Consider the following 18,990-nt stretch of genomic DNA (forward strand, 5'->3'; position numbering starts at 1 on the left):
CATCCAACTGCAGTGATGTTTAAAAATAAACAGCAGGACTGCAGGTGGTGTTAATGAGGCTGTAGTTTGGGTTGAAGATATGGAACCAAGCAGCTAGAAATGCTTTGGCTTTGCTCCAATTTAAGGCTCATATGTGAAGCTTCATGAGGACATCACTGCATCTAAAAGAGATTATGTGAAAACAACTGAGAGAAAACAAGAAGACACACTGTTTTAGCACTTAGCACCTATACCAACCCTAAAAAATGTAATTGAAGAGGAATTAAAGGTAGAAACTTTAATTCTGACAGCCTTCAATTCCATACTCCCATCTGTTGAGGACGATCATGTTACATTTTCCAAAAAACCTGTGAAGAACGGACATTTGTGAACGCAGAGCTGCAGAAACAGCAACCTCCGAGCTGCTGGCCTGCTCCTCTAAGAAACAATCCTTCCATCTGCTGCCTCCAGCAAGGGGGAAACACCTCATCTGCACCTCGTCTTGACAACATTAGAACATTACCTTTGATTTAGACACCAGAGCCGCCGCTCCGCTCTTTCCACTTTGACTCAAGACTTTGCCAGAAATGCAATTTGAATTGACCCAAGACTGAGGAAGTCTGTTGTTTTTGAGAAATTATATCAAAGTAAATCATATTTATTGTAAAAGTGACCTGGAAGGGAAGTCCCAGGGTTTGGTCTTTTGCAATGACTGTTTAGTTGGTTTAGTTATTCAATGAAAAGTTAAATTCCACAGTCTCATAAGAGTAATTCTTAGTTGGATTTGAAGGTGATGGTGTTAATTAATCAAGGCCTCAGACTAAAGTAGCACCTAAAATGTTATTTAATGAATGTCAGTGCCACAAGAACCTGATGAATAACAGTAAAACTCAGTTGTTTTGCTTGGTGTTTTTCCCCTGGTGTTGTTATTCTCTGTTATTGTGTCTATGGCGTATACTCTCATTTTTTTTTATTATAGTCAGCATCTGTTTTGTACAAGAGACAAAGATTTTGTGTAAGATGATCTGTATGCCCATCACTACATCAAAACCTCTTCCCTAAAACGTTGAAATACTCACATATTTAAAGCATTATCTTCAAACTGCATTTCAAATCATGGAATTGTGATTACCAGAAACAAAAACTGTGCGTGTGGTGTCAGTTCCAGACACGCCTGGTCTGGGTGGGACTCCTGCTAAAACTCCAGTGACACAGCATTAAAGGTCGAGGAAGGGAGGAGGTTGAGACAGTGAAATGACGTAACAGCCAGAGGCGAGCACCACGTTCTGCCTTTGCCTGCCTGCTAAACGGTAGCTGTCATCTCCTGTCAGGCTGGCGGCGGCAGACGAGACGGCTTCCCTTTGCCTCCTCGGGCCAGAAGACGCACATCATCTCCGATCACAGCTGGCTGCTGTGACGGGCTGCTGCCGCAGCCATCTCACCAGAGAGACTGACAGCTAACTGCTGCTGCTCACACACGCACACGCGCTGCCTGATTTCATATTCTGCACCACACTGCTGCTGCTGAGGTAGCTTAGCTTGTACTGACTCACTGAAAGCATATGATGGGCTGTCCACGGAGAACACTGAGGGCCTGAAATAAACATTACACTGTTTGCTTCGTCCTCTTGTGCCTCTGTGTTTCACTGATGCCCGTCTCCCTGCACTGCCATCGCCTGTCTGTCTGTCTGTCTGCCAGCCATCCAATTGTGTCCTCCCCTCCTCTGAGGGCCTGTGTCCATCCGGCCATATGTCCGTCAAGCTCTACTGTACCGCCCCAGGCACTGCAAACACTCAGGCCTGACCAGCTGTCATGGCAGCAGAGAGGAAAACGTTCACAGTGAGCCAATGGGACGAGTTTGTGAATGGATTATCTGCATATATTAGCAATAAGCCATCATTAATTAAAGGGACAACTCGCTTCATTCTTGCTGATCAGCAGCAGATGATGGCCACAGGTTTGCACTGCTGCTGACTGAACAATAGCCTTCCATTAAATATATTCAGCAGGTGCTGAGATTAAAATACTCCACCTCATCTCCCCTCCTACACTTTATATGGAAGACCCACATGTTAAAGCCATTTAACATTTTTGTTAAATGATGCAATCAGACTGTGTGCTGACATCATCTATAACAAAGTGAGGTTTTAAATTCCTACTTCTGTTCATCCAGATGTTAATATTGCCACTTTGTTTTGTGCAACTTCACACACACATCAACTCTTTAACTAAACAACTGACGCTGTGGCTTGTTTGCAGGGGAACATTATCTGCACTTATCTGCCTACTTTCTGTAATTAGATTGGTCTCTCCATTGATCCCCCCCCCCATGTTGTGCTTTTTAATAGGTGATCACAGCAGTGCTGCATTTAGGTTTTTGTTGATTATCAGCAGTCATATTAAGCCCTGGCTTGGAATACCTGATTCAAATTTCCCTGCAGGGCTAACTCTTTTTTTCTATTGATCACTGAGCACCGTCTATCTACCATTGCGATACTGTGATATCGGCCATGATTTTGGACTTTGCATGTCTTTTTGTTGGTTGTTTTCTGGAGGAGGGGGGGAACTTGTTCAGACTACGTTTGGTCAAGAGTATGGCTAGCAACCTTCAATGAAAGAATGCACAGGTGCAAGAAACTACATCCCTGCTAATTAGTGTTAGGTAACAAACTAATAAAATAAAAATCTAGCAAACTATAAAACGACTAATGTGCCTGACCTTTTGTGCAGTTCTTTGTTTCTCAGCTGTAACTGTTGTTTTTACCTGCTCAGTGATGAATGGTACAAGCAAGTAACCAGTATCGACTGATAGGGTATCCAGGCAGACTGGTAATTGGGGCTCATACTAAATAGTAGGGCTGCACGATTTCGCATAAAATGAGAATCACGATTTTTTTGGCTTAGAATTGAGATCACGATTCTCTCACGATTCTCTTTTCCAGTATAAATATTTATTGCACTTATTAACTGTACATCAACTTCGTAACAGTTGAGACTGAACATAAAAACAATAAATATAAAAACAATAAATAAACATAAAAACAACAAATGTCTCACTTTTGTTGTTGCCGCAAAATGTTGTACTGCTTGAAATTCCGTCTCCACCGTTGCTCGACACTGCGTGTATAGAGCAGGTAGTGCAACAATAGAAAAATAGTTGCGGGATGGCACCGTGTAGCATTTGTCTAGGGTGTTGATCATTTTCCTAAATCCCTCGTTTTGCACAGTGTTGATGGGAGCCATATCTTTGGTCAGGTGATAAGTGATAGCCTCCGTAATTTCTTTGTGCCTGCGGGAGTTCGACGGGTATAGGGAAGCGCTGTATAAGGTTCCCGTTATTGATGTTTGGGTGGTTGACCGGGACGGATTTTCTCCTGTCACTTTCTCGTCATCCCTGACGTGCTCTCCGTTGTTTTTTCCCTGCTAATGTTAGCATCACACGGCACAGCTTCTGTATCACGTGGTATAAGGCTCCGCCCTTGTCATTTGTTGAGCAGGAAGAGTGAGCGCTTGTTTTCATGCAGAGTACGTCCCGGATCAAAATGCGGTACAATCGTCGTCGTCTTTTTTTTTTTTTTTTTTTAAATCGTTGTCATTTGGAAATGAGATCGCACATAAGTATAAATCGAGATCGCGATTTTCTAACGATTAATCGTGCAGCCCTACTAAATAGCCAGACTCACTCTTACTCTGTATGTCATACCTCTCTATCTGAGAAAAGAAAAAAAAACAGTGCTGTCATGTTTTAATTGTGAGATAAATCAATCATTACTTGGGTTGTTAGAAGGTCGCGTGCGTGTGTGTGTGTGTGTGTGTGTGTGTGTGTGTGTGTGTGTGTGTCTCAGCTTTTCCAACAACTCGCTTTAACTACTGAGATCTGTCCTTCACAAGACATTTGGTCACAGATTCATCTTTCCACACTTTGTCTTCTTTCAAAGTTTGACCCATTTTCAGCAAATGTGGTGCGAATCCTTCCAGTATCCAAACGCAGTTTCCTTTGTTTCGCAAATTCTGGTTTCAAAATCTTTGATAATACAGAAAAGGTGCATAAATGTTTTTAGGAAATGTTCTTTTCATTCCTAACCAGAAACAGTTAGAGGGAAAAACACTTAAGATGAAGCTCTCTCGATCAACGTTGGGAACACTTGTAGCTGCTGGGATCAAACCGGCGACCTCGTGGTTTGAAGGGCTGCCTCTCTGCTCATTAGCACAGCAACAACACAACACAAAGGAGCTCGCAGAGCTTTTTTTCCACTTTACCACCTCAGCAGTCAGATGTGAAAGCATGGTGATGCTGAAACTGATGAGACTTTACATTTCCTTTCATCCCTGAACAACTCCTCTGTGGACGGGGAAGAGATGAGACAGATGCTGCTCATTTAAAAGAGCTGCTGTCAGAGCAGAGATCTGTCGGAGAGCTTCGACTGCGCCCTGGAGTGCTCAGAGCCACGATTTACTGCAGCGATTGCTATTAGTGCAGACGATGGATGCAAGAAAATGTTTCAGGAGAACAAGTTCTTATCTGGGGAGCGATGTTGGTTTCCTTAAACAGCCTAACATCCCAAAAATGGGCTGTGAAATAAAGTTAGGTCTTTGAAATGAAATGGATTCTTAAAAGTGCAAAAGGCCCTGCTAAAATCTAGAGTTTCGCTCACTTCAAACAGCTCTCTCCCCAGACGTTTGCAGGCAATAAAAACAGCAGAGTGGTTTGACAAGAGCTGTTCTCACCGAGGTAGTTAAGGTCAGGGCACACGTCATTGATTGAACTAAGTGCTCCGCTGAAAACAGTGTGCCTCAATCAATGCTGCCTCTAATGGCGCAGGTCAGAGTTCCCCGAAGACCTCGACTACAGGCGAATGTGACAAAGTCATCGGGGGGTGCTGGAGTCACGTTCCTTCTTCCGGCGCATTTGCTGGTCAGCCAGGCTGCTCTCGGGCTCACTTTGTCCTCTGATAGCACAAGTTAATGAAAATGCCATAACTCCGACAGGCTGTCAGTGACGGAGAGGAGTGAAACGAGGAGAGGCAGAATGGAGTTTAACTAGGAAGGCTGCCACCTCCCTTTCAGTAACACAAATGGATGGAGCACTCATACTCTCTCAGAAGGAAAGTCTTCTGTTGTTTGCACGAGCTCATGATTGCACATGGTTAATGAGAACTTTTACATCAGGGAGTTTAAACATACTTCTATAGTGAATCTTTTTACTTTTACTTGAGTAACGAGCACCAAACACTTGTTTCATCGCTTTGAAAAACAGTTATTCCACACAAACCCATTTGCAGGCTCTTGTGCTGTGCTACTGTTCATGTAATAAAGTACATCAGTAAGGCACAGCGCCAATTTTCCACACAATTCATTTCTGCCAATTATTATGATGTCCTGCAGTTCCCGCTGCCAAACCACTGAAAGAAAAAGTCCTGGAAACTCCCCTGAGGTCAGGCACTCGTAAGGTTCTTTAGGAGAGGCTCCGACTTTGTCCTTTATTCTCACCCCCCCGGAGAGCTCTACCGCACTGGCCTGTAGGTTAAATACCCAATAATAAGAATTGTAGCCTGTATTGTATTTGTGTGGATAGATCAGAGCAAGACAGTTTAGCCAGCTGAAGATTTATTTTTCTACTTTTTCATTCTTTGAGATGTCTGGGAAAAGCTTAAAAACCTCAGATTTCTTTCTTAGGGTTTGACAAAACTCTGAATAAATTTTCTCTGTAAGTAGGCTGGCTTTTTTGCTATTTTTTTAAAAGTGACCTATGATGATAACTTCCAGCTCTCCGTTTTCATGGTACGGTTTTTACAAGAGTAGTTTTACAAAATAATCCTATAATAAGACAGATTATCTCAAAAAAAAAAAAAAAAAAAAAAAAAAAAAAAGCCATTTCAGCTTCTCTCTCCCTTTAAGCCATTTTTCTTTTGACTGGCCGCCACGCCAAACACAAACGGTAGGTGGGCGGGGCTTCTGTGCCAACAGCCAGAGCTGTATGGCTGAGATGACCCCTCTGACATCATACAGTAGCAGAATATTTAGAGCCTCAGCTTTTGGTTTATGCTGTGAGTTACACACTGTCAATATACTGAATCACTGACAACCAAAGTGGGATTCTAAAAACTAACAAGGAAAAAAAAAAAATGCCAATGCGGGTAAGTACACAATCAAACCCAAGTGTGCTCTGTATCTCCATCTACCTTAAAACTAAAAAGATCAACTGGTGACTTTGTTCCAGACCATCTGCGTTTTCTTTTTACTTCGTTTTACTTCGTTTACTTCGTTTCCTTTGCCGTTTCCCTTTTCCCAAGTGAATCCAAAATTACACCCTTTCACTTCCTCCAGTGCCCTGCCCTCCACTAACAATGTCCACAAAACCTACACACATACACACTGGAGTGTGCAGATGAAAGGCTCGGTCCTAATGACAAGGTACCCTGTCCACTTAATACTTCAAAGATTGAGGTTCTGCAGCAGAGGGAGGGGGAAGGGGGTCCACAACGCTCATGCAGCCCCTCCTGTATCCACCCCAATTAGCCAAAGCCTCAGATGAACCAGGACCAGCCTGCATTCACTAAACCTCTGTGTGTGTCCACCTCCAAGTAACAGGCCTCCAAACAAAAAACAAAGAGCTACATGATGGAGAGCTTTCGGCTAACACAGTAATTACGTCACATTTGTGTATGTAAGTCTACACGCAGCAGTCACACATACATCTACACCGTGTCAAACATTGGCAAACACCCGAAACCCAGAAATCAGGATGTTTTTTCCCCTCCCTTTCGCTGTATCTCAATGGCATCACAAAATTATACTAATTAGACTAATTACAGAGTAAAAGCATGACAGGTCGCTTTCAGGCAGTATTTTTAAATCCAACAGCAGCACAGTAAACATGGTGGAGGTTAAGTTTATTTTGTTTTTGCAAATCACGTGATTAAATAAGGTCAACTGTGGAAGCAGAAACGGGGACAGAAAACGCACAAACAGCACAGATTTTGGTGTGGATCTTGTGTAAGAGTCAAATCAAGTCTGAAAACCACTGCCACAAATGACGGTTTGTAACACTGTTAAAGTATTTAAACCTCCAGAGTAACCCGAAAGAAGGGGACAGACCCCAGGGACTGAACGCCTCCCCTGTAATCACACAGCTCCCCGCTGAGGTCAGCCTCCACTCCCACCAGCCAACCATTAAACCCTTCAATCATGCCCCATTTTTCATTTTTAATGGCAACTTTGTCATTCATGGCCACATCCGATGAGCCTCGCGACAATAATCGAGTAAGATGACTCAAACTAACGTCACTCCATAACAAAGCCAATAAAGACGGAGACACATTTACAATTAACATAAGCTCTTATGATTCAGAGCGCTGTAATTCACTGCAGTTGTGGCTTTTCTCACTCTGAACCTCACCACGGTCGCAGATTTCCCCACGATAGGATGACATCAGTGGGATTATTGGGGACGTCTTCATCAGGTTAATGGCTGGTTTGACCCAAGCTATGGAGACCTTCTCATGGACCACAAATATTCAGATTGTGTTCATGTGTTTAAGGTGATAATCTTCATGTATCACAGCCACAGGAACTTCATTTACATTTTAGACATGTAGTGGAGTCTTCTCCACATTTCTGAAAATGGGCCATGTTTCACAAAAGCTTGTGGAACCAACCGTGGACGAAATTCTTAGAAAATGTTCATCTTTTTGTTAATTAATCTTCTCCATTAACCATGAAAAAGCCTGAACCATGAAATAGCTGCCAGAAAATTATATTTTCATGATAATAGAGTTCATGCCCTGAACCTTCTGAAAAGTCACAAGAATTAAATATATTTTTCTTACATGAACTTTAATTTGTAACATATTTGCTACCATCAAGCATTCTTCCACTTTTTTGCAATTTATTGCTTAAAGAATGTATTGTGAAATAATAAAAATGGAGAATCTTACTGATGTAGAAGTCTCAAAACAGGGTAATGAAAAGTGTTGACATTATTTTGTTCAAGCTGAGATATTAGCTCTCTAAAGTTACTTATATCTACCAACACAGAGAACTGCTGACTGTACAATAAGCCTACTCTTCAGTCTAACAGTACAGATGGTGTTGATGCTCCGTCAATGCTCCAATTAAGCCCAGATGGAAAAACATCTGAAAAACATGAGTTTTGTGCAGATGTTCATCCGTCAGATATCTCAAACTTCCGACCTGAATGCTATCGTGCTAGCATGATTAGCTTTTAAAGTGGCAGACGTGCGATCTTCATGAATCTTGCACGTTAACTTGCATCCTGTGATTTAATGGCTACGTAAGTGGAGTTTGCACTGAATAAAAATGTAACACGTTCCAAATCATTATTCATGAATAATCATAATTATTCAGTTCATTTGTCCAAGATGAGTGTGTCCTAAGAGAGAGGAAGACAGTGTTACTGACAGACTAAGAGATAAGCACATCCACCATGAAATTGGTTCTAAATGCAGCATTTTGCGCTTTAGCCACCACGTTAGTTTCACTGGAGGCAGAATTAATCAAATTTGGTTGAGTGTAGAGTGCTAACTTATCTGCTAATGCTAGCAACCTTGCTCTTCAATCCACTTTCTCACTCAGTATGTGTTAACAGACCTCTCTGCACTGAATCGTACTTGTTATTAACCTCTGTCTCTCTTCCACAGCATGTCTTTTATCCTGTCTTCCTTCTCTCACCCCAACCGGTCGGAGCAGATGGCCCCGCCCCTCCCTGAGCCTGGTTCTGCTGGAGGTTTCTTCCTGTTAAAAGGGAGTTTTTCCTTCCCACTCTTGCCAAAGTGCTTGCTCATAGGGGGTCATATGATTGTTCGGTTTTTCTCTGTGTTTATTATTGTAGGGCCTACCTTACAATATAAAACGCCTGACACTCACATTTGTAAATTAGTGCTAAAACTTAAAATAAAAGAATTCACTACCCAAAACTGGAGTGCAAAGTTCGATACAAGAATAATTCAAGAAGATATTTCTAACCTATAGCACACACATGTCAGAGGTCCAGTTCAGTGACTCCAGAGTTGCAGTGGCAGCCAGCTCAATGTACATGTACAACTAAATTATCCAGTAACCAGATGATGATTTATAAAAAGTAAATCATGTTCTGCATGGTTATTAATGGTTGTTATGACACAAGAAACTATCCATAGAGGCCAACCAACTCTTCAGAGCTGTAAAGTTGGGTATTTTAACTCTAAGGACTGACTGTCTCAAGTGTGAGTTAGTGGAGCTGCAGTTTTTGGCACTTCATTTGTTCGGCCGTGGAGGTTCCCACTTGGTGTTCCCATCTTTACAATCTAAAACTGTATTTGCCCTGCTGACTTTAATGTTTCATTTAAAAGGAAAGTCCACTGTGAAATTTAACACTCCCTTTTGCCCGAGAAGCTTTTTATCCAGCTAGATTGTTTCGTGCCGAGTTGTCCAGTTTTGGAGAAAAGCACAACAAGCCTCTCTCATGCCGATTGTAGTTTGGTAGTAAGAAACTACACAAAAATACACAAGGTTTATGGATTTTTCCCCAACAGGGTTGAAATTTCTGGAAAGACTTATAGTGCTTCTGAGTTCTTAGTGCCTCAAGGCAAAGACCATTTAGTTTCATTATATTTGAGAGAAGATCGACATGTCATTATCTCCCAAACCAGCAAAAAACAGTCTAGATGGACAATTTGGGCCAAGTAGTTCAAGTCAAGTAAGTTTTGTTTTGTTTCTTTTTTAAGAGCAGTATCTGATTCCCTTAACTATTATATTAAGTATTATAGCCAACCGCATTCTTTTTTACCGTTTTGAGTTTTCACGGTACTTTTGGCTGCTCCTTTAATTCCTCCTCATCAGGATGGATCTGTTGATTGGGTACAGATTTTACACTGGATGGCATTCCTAATGTAACCCTCCCATTTATCCAGGCCAGACAGATACTAGGAGTGCAATAGTTTGTGATTCATGAGGCTGGGTTTGTGTCCCGTCCCACTCTTGAATCGGGGCTCTGTTACACCCAAGGTGAATTTACCTGCTACTCCATCACTGAGCCAAGTTTTAAGTTTTCAAAATAAAACATAATTTACACATTTATTTTGCTTTTCCTACTATATCAAGCCACTGTTCCAAAACAACAGAGGTGAATATAAAGCCATGATTTTTTAATGTGTTACAACCCTTTGGTCAATCCCTATTCTTAACAATATGAATCACAGACAGTTGGCTATCCTCTTTGGCCCCACCAAAACTTGACATTTAAAGGGTACTTGGTCTTAAGTGCTGTTCAGGGAAATAAATGTAAAAATTTAAGAGCATTTGTCGAGAAAAAGTCTCAGAAATGACTTTTAAAGGGGACCTAGGTCAATATTTATGGTCACAAAAAAGCTTCTGCTGAGATTCAAACCTTCTGACCTTTAAGGTGCATGATGTTCTCTGAACATAAAGCCACATCATAACCTCTCCTACCCCCCCAATCAATCAAAACACTTCACCTTCCACTCTTAGCCTCTCATGACTCCCCCGTCCTCCCATTCAGAGCTGTAAAAACAGGCTTTTACATCAGAACAGATGCAGCATCATGGCACCATTACACTGCATCCATCAACACCTCTGTGCACCCAGCTAAGAAGGGGTGGGGGTGCAGTGCATCCTACTCGTGTAATTAAGTAATTACACACAATGTATGATGGATTCCTGTAATGGTTTATTTTTGAAACTGTTAATAAGTCAAATTGACTGAGGGTGTAATCAGATGTATGATCTGTTGGCTCTTTTTTCATGAATACTGGAGAACACTCGAGTAGTTTAGTTTTAATTCTATTTAATTTTATTTATATAGCATTAGATCACAACAACAGTTGCAACGAGGTTTATATTGTAAAATAAAGACGCTGCAATGATCGAGAGAAAAACCCCAGCAATCAAATGATCCTCTTTGAAGAAGCACTTTGGCAAGAGTGGGAAGGAAAAACTCCCTTTTAACAGGAAGAGACCTCCAGCAGAACCAGGCTTTTACATGTGAAAGACTTTATAACACAGACAAGTTTTATAAAGACTTTATAATTTCTAAACAGAAGCTGCAAAAATAAACTGGCTGAAATTATTTCAGCAACAGATTCAAGTATTCATGCTGAACTAAAGGTGGAAAAGTGTTCGTGTCACCGACAAAAAGTTCAGTTTGGAGTACACATGCTTTATTTTTATGTCCTTTAGGTTTTCTACGTTCATTTCTATTATGCCTAGGTTGCCATTATAATTCTTTGTTATTAGATCCCCCTTGTGTATTCAACCCCTGTGTTAAGTCTCCCTCACCTTCATGTGTTTCATGTCTGCGTGTCTTGTGTTGTCAAGTTCTTGTTGTCATGTCATTATGTTTCCTGTTTTATTTTGAAGAGGTCTTGTGTTCCTTTGTTCAGCGTGTTTGGTTTTACACATCCTCCCACACATTCGAAAAGAAAAGGTAACGCAGAACAGGAGACATTTCAAACACAGCACAGCCTATTTCATTCATAGAGCCCAGTTAATTACTGCAATTAAACCTGAGAGAGCATCCTTTAACATGATTATGGATTATTATGGTGATACTGAACGTACGAGACACAGTCAAGGATGAATGATATCACTGCAGCACTCTGAATCATATCATTCTCAAGGGTACACCTGCTTTTATAAAGACGTTTGCTGAGGCAGACGATATAATGCCTGACGTCTCGTCTTAAACGCACCGCCGTCTTCAAATTGCTTTTTAAACTACTGTTTGCACAGTCAGGGTTTATTAAGCTTCTACTTGTCTTGGATCATTTTTATGGCACATTAAATGCAGTGTAACAAGGCAGGAACAAATAAGGTTAAAGAAAATAAATCTAAAATGTTGGTCGCATACGAAACTTGACACGACAAACAAATGAGATTATAACAGAAATCAGCAATAATCTCATGTCCGATGTTGCAAATAAATAAAGAAAAAGGATGGAGCTATTCCAAGATGATAAATAACTTGTACTTACCGTTCTCCTTCTCGTCTGTGACACAGCTGCTGATGGACTCTGAGAGGCCCAGTGTGGCTGATGAGGGCATCGATCCCAGGAGGAACGCCAGCGATGGGGCTTTTCTCTGTGGGAAGTCCCCGTCGTCCTCTTGCTCCTGGTTCCCCTCCTCGTCTTCTGGTCTCTTCTGCTCCAGTTTTATCAGAGCCTCCAGTGTGAGCTCGTTAAGGTCTTTGCCAAAGTGCTTGGCCACAGCTCGAAGCTCATCTTCGTCTTCTGGTTCCTCGTCGTCCACCAGCTTCGATGACATGGAGAGAATGTTGTTTTTGTCATCATTTTCCAAATCTGTGGAGCAGGACAAACGTGGGGATGTGTCATTCATTTACCACTTTGTGTGCAAAGTCTTTATGATAAGCTATTTAGATAATTGGACCATAAACAACACACTGAAAGCTTTTAACTTTTGTCACCATGTTTATTAAAATGTAAACACACAAACGTGTCTGGACAAGGCGACTGAAACAACCATTCATGTGTGTCAGCTTAACAGCATATAGGGATGCAGTTATAATGCTATAATAACCGGCAGGTGACTTGTTTAATTCTCAGACTCACAATAAAATAAAATAAAACATCTGTCCTTGAAAAAATTCCCACTTTTACTTTGCTTCATTTTATGTAGTTCGTAACTCCTGAGTATTCCCTGAAGATTAATAAGACTGCATAATTGTACACCATAGTTAGAGTTTTCAAATTAAACATAATTTAGTGGAAAAAAACAAACCCACATTTTCCAGCACACTGAAAGCAGCCACAGCAGTTAAAGGGTCAAGATACTGATCTAAAATCCCACAAGTGCAGGGAATTTATTCGGCTTCCCGAGTCGCAGAAAATGGAATGGTGATAAATATTCATATTCTGACAAAGTAATTGGGATCATAGTTGTGGCTGTCCTGCTACCTAATTAAAATGTGTCCTTTAATCAGCCATAATTAAAATGTCCCCTCACAGGCTCGAGACCTCAAATCGGGAAATCAACTCGGTCTGAGAAGAAACGAACTGCTGCCGGATTTGAAAGCGTCACGGCAGCTGGAAGAACAACATGCCTGAAATCAGTGACAGACCTGCGACCCCCCCCACTGCGTAGAAACAGAGGGATACCGGGGCTTGTTTGTGTGCGAGGAAGAAAGACAGACTGAGGCTGAGATAAAGAGCCAAAGGTAGAAAGAGATAAAGGGTGAGAGCAACAGGGAGTGCAGTCTGCTGTGTCTTATTTTTCCTGGGTGGGCCTGCGTGGGCCTTTCACAAACAGCAGCTCAGAGTTCTCGTCCTGCCCGAGTGAGCGACAGAAAGACAAATAAAAGCGTCATCCCGCATTAACGCAGCGGTGTTTCCCCTCTGATATCTGGATTTGGGCGTCCCACTCAACCTAATCAGCAGCAGCTTCTATTATTGCTGCTGCATTCACTCGCTGACACGTCGGCTCGGTGTTCAGAATTCACGCTACGAGATGTTCGCTTGCAAATCGGTAGCCGCACTAGCAGCTAAACGCTCAAACACTGTTTAACAGACAAAATGCCGAGAGACAGCTTTTCTATCCTTAGCTCCAGACCGGTCATGGTGCCATTTTTTAAATGGTTATTTTATTATAATCCAAGGTCAATGGTTTTATCTTCAATACAGAATGTAGTGCCTTCATAGTTGGCTTTTCAGGCCTGCGTCACTCAAATATCACGTTTAACCTTAATACTGCACCACAAACTCAACTCATGCACCTTAAACATGAGTTTAAGGTCTATACAAAGAATATAATATGAATAAATAAATAAAACCCTCTTTAACTAGGGCCCCTGGCAATAAATCCACTGTGGTCTGCTCACCATCATACAACAATGAGACGCCAATAAAGAACTAAATAAACTTATAGAATGGTAACAAGTTATGAGTGGGAACATAAATATAAATAAACGTAGCACAGAAAGAAAAGACATTTGTGTCTGCTCAGTTATTTCTTTGTTGTAACAATGCTACACTCACAGCTGCTGACCAGTATGATCAGGTGGTACCAGGCTGCTGTGGCAGTGTACGGTTCCTCCACATGCTACTGAGGTCCCAGCTTGTTAAACGCCCGTATGTCTCGTTTCTTCGGACTTCAATCATCCAATCCAACAAACAAACCCAACAAATAGCAGAATAAACTGTTTGGCAAGTGTTTCATGGTCACAACCCACATACTCAACCTTGCTGAACAATGGATTTTACTTACAAATGTGGCACCGTTTAAGGCTTTCCAGCAGTATAAGATATTATTTCCTATTAAGATATTTCCTTAGAGGTCAAATTCAAACTGTCCCTGTGAAAATTGGGATTTGCATTTTTTACCACAGAGCCAAAGCTCCAGAGCAAACCTGTCTCCTGACATACCAGAGTACAACCTCGGAAGAATATGGACAGCAAATCAGACTTTAGTTGGTCACACTGTCTGGATTCTCAGGCTTTTAAAAAACACTCCATACATACAGTGCTGCTGCAAAAAAAATATGCATTAGCCAACATAAGCAAGCAGCAGTGTTCAGTCACTGAAAGGTCCACCACTAAAAACCTCCCAAACCTCCAGAAAACCCTGCGTGGAGCAGAGCAAGGTCTTGTTTACCCCAGCACATAAACAGCTGAGGACATGAGAAGGGTTTCTGAAATCACTCACCTCCCTTAGCATAGGCAGCGTACACTCCTCTTAGTTTGGGTCTGCTGCTCTCCAGCTCTGCATCTATTTCTTCCTGGTATTCCTGAATTTCACCTGTTGAAGGTGTAAAACAATGTCAAAGGAACTCTTCCATAAAGACTTAGATTGCGTGATTCTCTAGGGCTTTCTAGGCTAACCCATTCAATTATATTTCTCATAGTCCCATAATTACAGCACAATATGTTAGCAGTGTAACATAATGCAAGGTTAATTACAAGTTGTACGGAGCCTAAATCATGTCCTCTATTTATGTTTTCTTTGCTTTAACCACATCCAACACTGATCTGCTTTTAGTCGAGGTCAACAAACACCAACAAGAAAACAACAACAACATGTAACCAAATGTCCATCTTTAACATACAAACTTTTCTGAAAACTTAACAAAATAAAAGAAACTTGAGCCAGGACTTTGTGTCTGTGGTGGCAAACAGACAGCGACGAGACATTCATACCTTCGACGTCATCCATTTTTTTCTTGATCTCAATCTCCAGCTACAGCGAGGGAGAGAAAAGAGAGGGTTTGGATGAGACAATGAAAGTAGCTTCCTCTCTAATAGTGGCTACAGGGTGAAACGATCGCTGAATAAAACCTCTTAGAATAAAAGAAGGTTATAACACGAGGGCTCTGGGGTGGTTGACGGCAGCACCCTTTGCTCTCAGAGTGCTTTTTCCTCCCCGGTGTATAACGTGCGTGAGTTTGATTTGATGTTGCTGGTGTGAGACTCGACTAAAGAACAGCACTCTGTGAGTACTTTCACAAAGCTTTTACATTAACTCCAATGTTTCCTCTTTTTTACATTATGGCATGAGAAAGGTCAGCTCATTACTGGGCAAAAGCTCCACCAGTAAAGTCAGATCAGTAAAAAAAAATTACCACTTTTTAACTTTTGGCCACATCTCACAGCTTTTGTTTGTTAAAGCCGGGTGAAAAACAAGTACGCTCCGACTCTCTGAAGCCCATCTGTCAGTTTCCACAAAGAAAAACCCAAGATCTTGAGAATTTGCTGCTGTCAGGCTACAGTTTACAGTTTTTGTGGCCAAGAATGAACAAACTGCTGTAAACGTCTCCAGAAAGCAACGACTCTTTTTAATGATACCTAATTTTTAACAGAAATCGCCACCGCATTCATCAAACATCAACAATATTGATATGGAGAATACTCAGATTTCATTTTTCAAATCATGATTATGATAAATCCTAGTACGAAGTGTCACCTGAACCTGGGTTAATGCAGTAACAGCCTTTCAAGTAATAAAGCCTTTTTCATCTCTGATTAACGAGCTGGTCGTCTTCAATCATGAGCCCAATACGACACCTTCACATGTTAACTTCATTTCATCGGCCTTTTTTAAAGTAACATTTTCCAGCCTTACAATCACATTGTATTTAATTAAATGGCAGGCTGGCCAGATGTCACGCTGTGGAAATGTCCCAAGAGTGAGGTGATTCCTCTTGAAGGCTGGCATTAGACAGAAAAATGAAGACGTTAACCTCTGCAATGAGTAATCATCACGCCATGTATGATGAATGGGAGTCGCATGCAGTTAGCTCAAGTTTCATTAGCTCTGCTTGCAGGTCAGTCCATTTTTTGTTGTGCAAAATCCCTTTAGAATACTAGAAGGAATAAAGCAAAGTAAAACTTCTATTGTGAAATACTTTTTACTCAAATAATGGTGAGTGGGGAAAAAAGGACTTTTAAACCCCCAAAACCACTGAAGTACAGAAGCTATATGGAATTTAAGACCTGAAAATTAGGCACCAGATATATTCTACATGCACTCACCCCTAAATCATCAGGCATGTCTCCTGTTATCTGTTAAAGCAACAAGTATGTGGGACAATGCCTTAAAAAGAGCACGATGGCCTTTTACAGAGCCCACAAAGTGTGAGGACACCGACAACACTGATGCTGTTAGTTTAGAGGTTAATACCCTTCATCCATTATTGGGGAAAGCCTGAGGGCTGTATGTCACCATCAAGATAATAAAGGATGAAATTTTAATATTCCCTGTGGAGGGATGAATGGGTCATTTCATGAGTAATTGAGTTGATCAGAATTGATGCGCATGTGCGTTTCTAATGCTATGGCACATTAATTGGGGTGAATTGAAGGCTGAGGTTTGTGTGGAAAAACACCTGCTGGGCTTTCTTCTTCTTTAGTCCGGCTGTGTAGCAGGGCGGGTCACACTCTTGGTCCAGATCCACCTTCATGAACTCCTCGATGGTGAGCTGGCTGGTCGGCGTGTCCTCAAACTCTGTCAGTCTAACGCAAAGTGGCGTTACAAGGCAAAAGATAAGTTAGGTAATTAAGATCCAACTAAACATCTGGGCTGATCATCTGGACCAGCAGAACTTTTAAAGAAGGAACTTCTGCTGCTCATTTTGGCAAAAACAGACAAATCCTATAAACTTCGAGCCTCCACAGCCGGGATTTTCTACCAAATCACAAACTTTGATCGCCCACCTTTTTCTCAGCGTGGATTCGCACACTTTGACGATGTTGACTATTTCTTTGACAGTGCGCCGAAAGTCATGTAGTCGAGCAGCTACAAGAAGGGCTGGAAACAAACAAGCAAACACACACAGGGATGAGATTTAACCAGAATCTGCACAGAAGCAATAACAAAACGTGTGTCCGTGTATGATTAGAGAAAAGGCCGAGATGTGACTAAACACTAAAAAAAAAAAAAGTTATGCGCTTATGGTTTTAGGCACTTTTAGATGTGCACCTTAAACAGTGAAGAGGAGCCAACAAGACTGGGGCACCTCAGAGCCAACAAATCCACCCCCACATTAAAAAAAGAAGAAACAACAACGCTAATATTATGCAATGAATTGCAGTGTGAGCCTTGAAGGGGAACAGTTATGTAACTGTCATTAGACTTGCCTCGCTCAAGAGCCTGTTAAAAGATAGATGCGTGCTTCCACTTCCACATGCACACTTCTAACAGCCTTGAGGAGTGAAGTGGTGGCTTTTTAGCTCCGCTGAGGACTTTCTCAAACATTTTTCATCGCCATTACCTTAAAAACCACACGACTTCAGATTTGCAAGTTTTCCTTGCTGAATACATTCGTCGCTTCGCATTCACAAGCTCTTTGCCCTTGAAATCACAAGAAGCAACTTATAAACTCGTCTCTCCTGGCACAAACTTTTTTTTGCATATGTTTAAAACCGTCAACAGTGATATTTGCATCATATTTAGGAACAAACTTTTCCTTCTTCCATTTGAGTGCTTCCTTCTCAAAGATTTATGATGAGTAATTAAATATTAAGGTAATCCAGCAGAGTAACAGAGAAAGATGAAAACTGAAACCATGGGAGTAAACATGCAGGGAGCAGCAGAAGGCGGCGATTCGATTTCAGGACGTCTTAGCAGGTAATGCACAAAGCCTCAATGTACTGGGCTTTGTAGCAATCACAACACAATAAGGAAGGAAGGCCTTTGAGTTCAGCTGTTTAATATAAACTGCACCACCAAAGTCCCGTAAAGACGATGACGTACCTGGTGGGAAACCAAAACCTCACACGCTGCAGCCAGCTTAGACAGGTGCTGGCAGGATCGGCTTTCCCACAGGTTTCACTGGCAGGTGACCAAAAGATCCACAGTAGGAACACTCAGCAAGGCTGCAAACACTGCGAGAGGTGCAGCTGACTGTTAGCGTGCAGCACCCGTGAATAAACGATGCTCGTCTTTGGTTAATATAATCTAATGTTCTCATTTTATAAGACTGCACCTATGGTGTCAATCTGAAATTCATCGGTGACTTTGCACTTGAGTCATTGCAATCAACTCCAGAAGCTTCTCAGATAAGGCGTGAAACATCTTCATGAACTTAAAGAGGTTCAGTCGCTTTTCTTTTCAAGCTCCATTGAAAACTTAGAGTTTTCAGAAAACCTGACCTCTAACCTTGACCTTGAGGTCAGGGTCACCAAGACTCGACCAAGTTATCGTGTCCACACCCGGCGGGGTGATTACACTACCCCCATCAGCATTTAGAGCTGAAAGATAAAAACTGGACTTTTAAAAACTTAAAACTAACTGAAATGACTTTGTGAACTTAGAAAAGTAACTGAATCATGTATCATTTATTAACTGTCCAGCACCGTTCTGATATTTGGACCAGGTATCAGTCCAATAGTGCCTCAAAAGCTAGATGGGGTATCCAGAGCGGATCGACGCACTTCAGGTCTACATTGCTCTGTGTACTGTGCTGCATGTCAGCAGGAGTGCAGCAGCTGCTAAGGTGAGAAGTAGACTAGCGCAGAGTTAGCCAACAGCAAAGACTCAGAAGTTGG

The 18,990-nt window shown here is 41.6% G+C and overlaps 1 protein-coding gene across 2 annotated transcripts in view; it reads right to left on the minus strand.

The window, feature by feature from the left end:
* Positions 1-18,990, minus strand: part of brf1a (BRF1 general transcription factor IIIB subunit a) — a 125,476-nt gene that overhangs the window by 67,204 nt on the left and 39,282 nt on the right. For both annotated transcript variants that reach the window (XM_085256274.1, XM_085256273.1), the window contains 5 exons: positions 17,158-17,251; positions 16,830-16,956; positions 15,145-15,184; positions 14,654-14,746; positions 11,971-12,294 (listed from right to left, as the gene is read on the minus strand). In XM_085256274.1, coding sequence (XP_085112400.1) covers positions 11,971-12,294; positions 14,654-14,746; positions 15,145-15,184; positions 16,830-16,956; positions 17,158-17,251 — 678 coding nt within the window. The remainder of the gene's footprint in view (positions 1-11,970; positions 12,295-14,653; positions 14,747-15,144; positions 15,185-16,829; positions 16,957-17,157; positions 17,252-18,990) is intronic.

The sequence above is a fragment of the Mchenga conophoros genome, linkage group LG19 (assembly GCF_057382185.1).
Source record: "Mchenga conophoros isolate Kocher_MC1m ecotype Shallow Benthic linkage group LG19, M_conophoros_male_GT1.1, whole genome shotgun sequence".
NCBI lineage: Eukaryota > Metazoa > Chordata > Actinopteri > Cichliformes > Cichlidae > Mchenga > Mchenga conophoros.